This window comes from Danio rerio, chromosome 6, assembly GCF_052040795.2.
Source record: "Danio rerio strain M-AB ecotype USA chromosome 6, GRCz13ab, whole genome shotgun sequence".
Classification (NCBI taxonomy): Eukaryota; Metazoa; Chordata; class Actinopteri; order Cypriniformes; family Danionidae; genus Danio; species Danio rerio.
In genome coordinates this window covers 3,665,171-3,675,000 of record NC_141026.1, presented here as the reverse complement: position 1 = coordinate 3,675,000, position 9,830 = coordinate 3,665,171, and the positions used below count along the sequence as shown (strand labels likewise).

General features: G+C 35.0%; 1 protein-coding gene across 26 annotated transcripts in view; it reads right to left on the bottom strand.

Moving 5' to 3' along the window:
- ptprfa (protein tyrosine phosphatase receptor type Fa) overlaps nt 1-9,830 on the bottom strand; it is a 566,130-nt gene that overhangs the window by 237,146 nt on the left and 319,154 nt on the right. For all 26 annotated transcript variants that reach the window (XM_087254905.1, XM_087254894.1, XM_087254901.1 and 23 more), the window contains one exon: nt 1,199-1,344. In XM_087254905.1, the coding sequence (XP_087111031.1) occupies nt 1,199-1,344 (146 nt within the window). The remainder of the gene's footprint in view (nt 1-1,198; nt 1,345-9,830) is intronic.

The window sequence follows — 9,830 nt, the reverse complement described above, 5'->3', positions numbered from 1 at the left end:
TACTTTTGTACTTGACGTTTGCTGTTTGTTTAAATTATTGATTTAAAATGAACTGGAACAACACAACTCTTGAGGGTTTTTCCAGGACAACTAAACTATTTTGTGTACAATCTACTTGAAATGTATTCATTTATTAATTTTCCTTCAGCTTAGTCCGTTATTTAACAGGGGTTGCCACTGCGGAATGAACCGGCAACTATACAAGCAGTTAATATAGGATGTGCTTAAACATATAGGATGTACTTTGATGCTATTTCTGTCAGACACACAGACGTTTTCATGAGGAAACTCATATTCGGTACTTTATGTAACTGCGTAATTCGCATAAGAATGAGGTTCAACATAAATCCATAATATTTAAACTGAAATAAAGTGGGTCTGTACATTTCTCCGTGAGAGTTCTGTGACATTAATGTAGTCATTATAGGACTGTGATACTGTATGCTGCTTTATCTCTATCCTAGATTTAGATCTGTCAAATGAAAAGCCTGAGTAACAGCTCTCAATATATTCAGAAACTCGCAATTTTCCCTTCAATTTAGGGTGCTTTCACACCGGTGAATCGATTAAACCGAAACAGAGATTACAATTGTTACATTGTTGCTCTTCGCTCTTGGAGCGGTTCGCTTTCACACTGCAAAGTTTCTAAACGGACCAAAAGAGCTAAAACAAGTCACAAGCGAGTAAACTCTCCTCACATTGGTCAGAGTGTCAGGGTTTATTTTGCAGAGTCCCGCTAAACTGTCAGGAGAGGTGGTGGCTTGGTGGTGATTGACAGGGTGTGCACGCGACGTGTCTGAGAAGAGACGCCGTGGGGAGGGGTGAGAAGGGTGCGCGACGATGCCTATTTGAGGACTGGGAGGGAGACGCAAGATTACCGGGAGATCATCACTCGTTTGAAGGCAATCGGAGACTCGCGAAACTTCCCGCCCTACTCATAATTCTCTCTTTATATAGCCGTAAGCCTATTACATATCCATAAAACACTGTGATATAACCGCGCTCGGATCGGATCGCTTTCTCACTGCAATCGAACTGCTCCAGGGTTCGTTTCAATCGAGCCGAGACCACCTCACTCAAGCGATCTCAGAGCGATTACTTTGGCACGGAACAGAGTGCGATTGCCCTGTTCACATATGCCAAACGAACCGCGCTAACTAAGGTGCTTATATCAATATACAAATGAATGTAAACCCACCTCGAAGCGCTGAGAGCTGACTTTCTTGCCCTTCTTCATCCAGGTAATGCGAGGTTTGGGTTCTCCGACCGCCTGGCACACGAATGATGCCACCCCTCCTGAAATCCCTGTCTGATCTTCAGGAGTCTTAACGAAACTGGGCATACCTGAAAGAGGAAAACAAACAGACATTAAGATTTAATTACAAATGTAAATACTATATTCCTAAAATATTCTTCTTATTATTATTATTTTGCCAGAGAATTACACAAAATAAAACAAATCTGCAATAAAAACAATATATATAATAATATTGCCAAATATGAGACAATTTCATTTATTTTAATTTAATTTTTGTAGTAAAATCTTTAAAGTTTTATAACTTTTATTTAAAGTACAACTCCAGTAGTAGAATGCAAAATGCACATGCTGTCATAATTTACTCCCTCTCAAATAATTCCAAGCCTTTATTATTTTTTTTCTTTCAAACAAATTTAGATTTTAATTTGAAATCAGACTAACAAATGCAAATCAAGTATGCAAATTAAATTTGTGAGTTGTGAGTGAACAACTGTAAAAAAGATCTGTTTCTCAAACTATTTAATAATTGTAAAAGCAATTTCTACAGTAGACAGATGCTAAAATATGCTATAGTACGTTACATGAAATGTAGTAATCAAATCATGTCAAAAAACTTTATTTTTTTAAAATATGCTCTTACAAACATTTAGTTTATCAGTAATTAACATAAAAACTGAATATTTATAAATACAAAAACTAAATATTTAACAAAGTACTAAAATCTCTTTTCTTTTTCATTCCTTTAAAACCTGTATTAACACGTTTAATCTGTTTTTAATCACTTTTATTATTTGTTGTTTTTATTTCTTGTGTTTTATTTTAATTTTATTCTTGTTTAAGTAAAGCATTTTGAATATTTTTGATATTATTTTCTTCCAAACATTTAGTTTATTGGTACTTAATTATAAAAATACATAAAAATACAAAAACTAAATACGGTTCAATAATTTTTACTAAAACTAAAATGTCTTTCTTTTCTTTTTCATTCCTTTAAAACCCATTTTAACGCATCTTTATCTGTTTTACTCACTTTTATGTATCGTTTTGTTTTTCTTTTTAATGTTTGCATCTAATGTTTCTTTTATTCTTGTTTAAATAAAGCACTTTTATTTACCATTGTGTATGAAATGTGCTATACAAATAAACTTGCCTTGCCTAAAATATATTAAAATAAAAAGAGAGTGACTAAAAAAAAAACCTATTACATTATTTTCGCAATGCTTTTTCATTCCTTTAAAACCTGTTTTAACATAAGTTTAATCTGTTTTGATCACATTTAGTATTTGTTGTTTTTATTTCTTGGGTTTTATGTTTCTTTAATTATTGTATATGTAAAGCACTTTGAATATTTTTGATATTATTTTCTTACAAGCATTTAGTTTTTGGTCCTTAATTATAAAAATACATACAAATACAAAAACTAAATATGTACAATAATTTTTTACTGAAACTAAAATCTCTTTCTTTTCTTTTTCATTCCTTTAAAAACCATTTTAACACATCTATATCTGTTTTTAATCACTTTTTGTTTTTATTTCTTATTTTTGCTTAAGTAAAGCACTTCGAATTACCATTGTGTTTGAAATTTGCCATATAAACTTGCCTTGTCTAAAATGAAATAAATAAAAAACAGAAAGTAATAAAAAAAACCTATAATTTTATTTTCGTAACGCTTTTTCATTCCTTTAAAACCTGTTTTAGCACATTTTAATCTGTTTTTAATCACTTGTATTACGGCCACTTTATTAGGTACACCTGTCCAACTGCTCGTTAACACACGTGTCATATAGACATGGTCAAGACCATCTGCTGCAGTTTGAACCGAGCATCCCTTAAACCCTTTATGACCACAATAAACCCGTTTTCTGATGGCTACTTCCAGCAGGATAACGCACCATATCATAAAATGTGAATCATCACAGATTGATTCCTTAAATATGACAATGAGTTCACTGTACAGTCATCAGATCTCAACCCAATAGAGCACCTTTGTGATGAGGTGGAACGGGAGCTTGACATCATGGATGTGCAGCCGACAAATCTGCAGCAACTGTGTGATGCTATCAGCTCAATATGGAGCAAAATCTCTGAGGAATATTTCCAGCACCTTGTTGAATCTATGCCATGAAGGATGAAGGCAGTTCTGAAGGCAAAAGGGAGTCCAACCCGGTACTAGTAAGGTGTACCTAATAAAGTGGCCGGTATATATATATTCTCCAAAACCAGGAAGGAGCAAACACTGAGCAATAAAGGTGTCTCTAAAATAGCGTTAGTACAGAAGCAGATCTTTCAGCAGTATCTACACCTTGCCTTAAGCGAGACCTCTAGAACGGTACAAGTAATGTTCCTCCATGCGCGCTGGATCACGTCCCTCGTGGTGCCAAACAATAAATACAGCCCATGTGAGGGATTTCTATTTCCCCGATTGCCTAAGCTCTCAGCTCGGCTGTACTCCAGATAAGAATAAACTGTTTATAAGCCACGAGAGCTTCATCTCCGAGGATGTATCAAAAGCATAATTAAATGCTCTGACAGAATACGAGCGGTGGAAACCCAAACAAATTGAGCTCCTCGTCCACCGCTGTCCCCTTGTAAAAGCTGAACAGAAAGCTGACGGCGTCGTAATTAAAGATTGCCGGCGTCCAGGGGGAACAACAGATATATCAAAGCGTGCTCTGCCTGCTTTGTTTACCTCTGTCTCTGGCTATAGATGCATAATGCAAACTGCGGCCCTCGCTGGAGATCAGGTCTTCATCTTTTCTCGCTGTCGCTTTCTGTCCAGGAGACCTTGTCATTTTCTTGAATGTTTTCCTCAGAGCACTGATGTCAGCAGGATTGATGCAGTGTGTGTGTTCTGGGGTCCGTTCTTCGTACGTGGATTACTCAGTTAGCTGGATTTGGATATTGACGATTTGACACGATCCAGGATGGTTTCGTTCTTCAAAGCTGATCCGAGAGTTGTTGTCATAGCAACAGTTCTGCTAGCTCAAACCTGATCGGGAGCAGGTTCAATTCATATAAACAGGATTAGATCGGCTCAGTTCAGGCAAAGATACTACAGAAAGTATGTACCCAATTCTGATATTTTCTTACAGTAGTAGTTATATACACTTGGTAAAATGGTACATATTTTTTAACTAAATATATAAAGTTATAGTTATTAATAAAATAAATAAAGTTATACATATTAATAAAACGTATGCAATCTGCACCCTCGAAATGAAAGTACAAAGACTGTCACCTGGTGGTGCAAAGAGAAAACTTATTGATATGAACTTTTTTGATTGCTTTAGTACAAATTGTGTATAATAGAAATGCACAATATGTCACTTTTGTAAAGCAATAATACATTTCAGTAGTCATGAACATGTTTTGACAGTTAATATGCCAGTGCTTTGATGCTTCACAAAAGTTACAGACGCCTTTACCAATATGAAAACGCTTTTGTAAACAACCAGTTATTCTTTACACCGATTAAAAAATGGCTACTATAATAAAGAAAATCTTCTCTAAATGTGGAACTAAATACATTGATTTGCATTGAAATACATGATGAATACTCTTGACACATGAAAGTGTAATCAAGCCTGCAGCTCCCAACAAATGTGGAAGGTTATTGCGTGTCATATTTAACAAGCCGTTTACTGCTAATTTGATGTAATTTTGCTCACATGGATAATTGAATATTAATCAGATGATGTCATTACGCTGCTGTGCCGTCAGCCAATCGCTGCATTGCTGATCATGATTTCGAGGATCGATAGATCTGTCCTTCACAACACACGCAGCGATCTCAGATCAGTTCATCCAGACATTTTAATCTGATTCCTGAACTCGTTTGAAGAACCAAATTAGCGAGAGATCAGTTATCAAGATTAAAAGATCCGGGATCTGCCAAATAATCTTAGATCATTTAAGCGAGGTACGAAGAACGGACCCCTGGTTTATGGTGTTGTACTTAAAGGGTCCCGAAACACCAAAACACATTTTTTGAGCTGTTGACAGTCGTATATGTGTCCCACACTGCTAAAAACACTATTAGGACACCTATATTTCACTAAAAAGTGTAAATTGGTTGTTTTTGCGTTATTTCAAGCAAATTCGTACTTCCGGTTTGAAACGAATTTTTGAAGCTGCGTCACGGTCATGACATACTAGCGTGTATTCCAGCGTGCAGACTGGACGCCTGTGCCAGAGTGAGTCTTATTACGTCTTACAGTGTGCTGCATTAATGCATGAGTAAGGCTTGGTTCAAACCAATCAGCGCGCTCTATTGTGCAACTTCATTAATATTCATTAGTGTCACCGTGTTTACGCCCCAGAGACGCCACGTTGTGTTGGCAAAACAAGCGTGAAGTGTTGCTTTTATAGTTTGCTGCAGTTAAGTTTCGTTTTCATTTTCTCTCAGTGAGAGCGCAGCTGGATCACTTGTGGATTAACGGTGTACGCGACGCTCGACAACAATAACTTACACGTCTAAGGAGGAACATTGTTTAACGTTACCTGAGAGCTGTTCTCATCTGCAAACGCTGAAATCCGGATTCGCTTGTAACGTTAGTCTCCTCTTCATAAAGACGCGGCTCTAGTTGCTGGTGATTGTCCTGTCTCTACAGATTTGGTAAGTGAGCGACCAGTGCTCTTTGTTTATTCAGTTTGTTCGTATCGAATTAAGTTAACTATTGCACTGAGTGCAAACATAGCACCGCATTTTGTGAGCGGAATAACACTTTCTGAAGCTACCTGCCGTGTGCATCTAAGTTTCCGGGAAATGCAGAGTTTTTTTTTTCTCTCATTCGCCGTGCGGTATCAAACATTGCATGAAAAATACACGCTTAGAGCAGCTTCTCGAATCAAATATCACGTTTGTCGCGAGGGGCATGAATGAATTCCCTGAATGAAAGAGCTGCTAACTGCTGTTAAAGTCCACCATTTAATAATTTGGCAAATAATTCGACTACAGATGTCCATGTAGGTTAAACACCATCACTTTCTCATGTGTGTGTATTTTGACTGAAACTCGCGCGTGCCCAAATAGACACTCCCACACCATCCCACTTTAGTTCCTCCGACACTCCCCCCTAAACAGAGCTGGACACGCCCACTTTTCTGACTTTTTCCAAAGTAGAGATGTGAAAACACCCTGCTGAAACGAGGGGGTTTCATGGCCCTTTAAATTACAGACTCATACACACATCTACTAAATGAGAACATTCTACTTCTATTGCTTTGTAAGGACAAGTCCACATGTAGAGTTTTCCCCCGTCATCGATTAAAAAAACAAAACAAATCTCTGTAAAACAAAAACATTTCGAGAAATAGTTTGTTCATGTGGAGGAGATCTAAAACTATTCATCCATTCATTTATTATCTTGTCGGCTTAGTCTCTTTATTAATCCGGGGTCGCCACAGCAGAATGAACCGCCAACTTATCCAGCAAGTTTTTACGCAGCGGATGCCCTTCCAGCCACAACCCATCTCTGGGAAACATCCACACACACACTCATACACTACGGACAATTTAGCCTACCCAAATCACCTGCACCGCATGTCTTTGGACTGTGGGGGAAACCGGAGCACCCGGACGAAACCCACGCGAACGCAGGGAGAACATGCAAACTCCACACAGAAACGCCAACTGAGCCGAGGTTCGAACCAGCAACCCAGCGACCTTCTTGCTGTGAGGCGAAAGCACTACCTACTGCGCCACTGCCTCGCCCGGATCTAAAACTAATTAAAACTAATATACACTTGTTAAAGGTTCAAGACACCCTAGAGTACTTTTTTTTTTTTAGAGATTTTTAACAGATTTGTGAGTGTTGAGCATCAGTTAAGACAATGACTATGTTTACATGGACACCAATAATTCGATTTTAATGAGTACATGAGTTCATGCATGATAAAAAAGCTAATGCATGATGCAAAACGTTTCTATTCATGACAGGAGCTTCAGTCTGCTGCTGTTTAAATACTTCATTACCATCTCATGACTTAATCATAAAAATGTAAACTGGAGAACATAAGCAATGCACAAACTCCAAGAAGACCAGCGGTGGATTAGAATGAGGATTTCTAGGCGAGCAAAAACAAATGCAAGTGCATCAAAGCTGCGAAGACAACCATAGTAGTATTTTTTTTAATGTCAATAAAAGTCCCTTTATTAAACTGTAGAATTGAATTTTCAACATCAAAAGTGAACTGAGCAGAGCTCAACATCCCATAATGCAATTCACAACTGTAAATAAACAGAAAACACTTGCGAGTCACAAAATACAGAAACTGTTAATTACATGTATTTTTTACAGTGTCTGCAGTACACCTGTGATGTTCAGATGACGGGGGCAGAAAGCTCCTGTGTGTCCTTTGTTTTGATGAGACAGTGCGAGGACAGAAACTGTGGGCAGCAGATTGCTTTGCGCTGCCTCAAGAACACATGAAAGTCAACATGCTGAATATTACAGGAGGCCACAGAGAGCCCATGTGACTGTGATGCTGGTCTTGTGTGACACATCCAGGGTCAGAGATCATCAGGCAGGGCGGACATCAGATGAATCAGTCATGAGATCAAGTTTGACCTCAGGTGTTTCAGGACAGACTGATGCCAGTATACCTCAGAACTCAGGTGTAAAAAAGAGGCTTTCTGTTGGAAGTCGTCATGTGCCATTGGTACTGTATGTGCTGTATGTTGAGGACAGAACAATCCACAGAAGCTAAATCTGGCAAAGCCTCAAAGGTAGAATTGATTATTAAATTCATTCATTCATTCATTCATTCATTCATTCATTCATTCATTCATTCATTCATTCATTCATGATTATTTATTCATGATTATCCAGTCATGAACTGATTATTAAATGTCAAATTTGTTAATTCCTTCATTCATTTATTCATTCATTCATTAATGATTATTTATTTATGATTATTTATTTATTAATGAACTAATTTTTAAATGTCAAATTAATTTATTCATTCACTCATTCATGATTATTTATTCATGATTATTCAGTCATGCATAAACTGATTATTAAATGTCAAATTCATTCATTCATTCATTTATTTATTCAGTCAATAATTAATTTATCATGATTATTCATTCATTTATGAACTGATTATTAAATGTCAAATTTATTCTTTCATTCATGATTATTTATTCATACTTTTTCAGTCATAAACCAATTATTAAATGTTAACTTTGTTCATTCCTTCACTAATTCATGATTATTTATTCATGATTATTGAGTCATTCATTAACTTATCATTTAATGTCAAATTCATTTATTCATGATTATTCATTCATTCATGTACTTATTATTAAATGTCATATTCATTCATTCACAATTTTTTTATTCATGATTAATCATTCATTCATGAACTGATTGTTAAATGTCTAATTCATTCATTCACTCATCCATTCATCATTATTTATTCATGATTATTCAGTCTTGCATGAACTAATCATCAAATGTCTAATTCATTCATTCATTCATGATTATTCATTCACAATTATTCAGTCATGCCTAAACTGATTAATAAATGTCAAATTCATTCATTCATTCATTCATTCCTGATTATTTATTAATTTATGAACTAATTAATAAATGTCAAATTCATTTAATCATTCATCCATTCATCAATATTTATCCATGATTATTCAGTCATGCATGAATCAATTACTAAATGTCAAATTCACTCATTCATACACCATTATTTATTCATTCATGAACTGATTATTACTTTTCAAATTCATTCCTTCATTTATAATCATTTACTCACGATTATTCAGTCATGCATAAACTGATTATTTATTAACAAAAAAACATTAATTTATTTATTCATTCAAGATTATTTATTTATTCATTTATTAACTGATGATCAAATGTCAAATTCATTCATTCATTCAAGATTATTCATTCATTCACTAATTAACTGATAATCAAATGTCAAATTCATTAATTCATTCATTCATTTATGATTATTTATTTATGATTTTTATTTCATTTATGAACTAATTATTAAATGTTGAATTCATTAATTCATTCATCCATTCATCATTATTTATTCATGATTATTCAATCATGCATGAACCAATTACTGAATGTCAAATTCATTCATTCACCATTATTCATTAATTCATGAACTGATTAGTAAATGTATAATTCATTAATTTATTCATGATTATTCATTCATGAACTAATTATTAAATGTCAAATTCATTCATTCATTAAAATCATTTACTCACGATTATTCAGTCATGCATGAACTGATTATTTAATAATAAAAAATCATTCATTTATTCGTTCAAGCAAAATGATTCATTCATTCATTCATTCATTCATTTATTCAATCATTCATTCATTAACTGATAATCAAATGTCTAATTCAATCATTCATGATTATTAATTAATTTATTAACTGATTATTAAATGTCAAACTCATTCATTCATTCATTCATTCATTCATTTATTGGTGTCCATGTAAACACACTCAGTAATCCATTCATGACCACAGTCACTTGCTTTGTTTCTCAATGAATGATTCAACGACTCACTCCACAGCAATCCAGCATGATGGGATG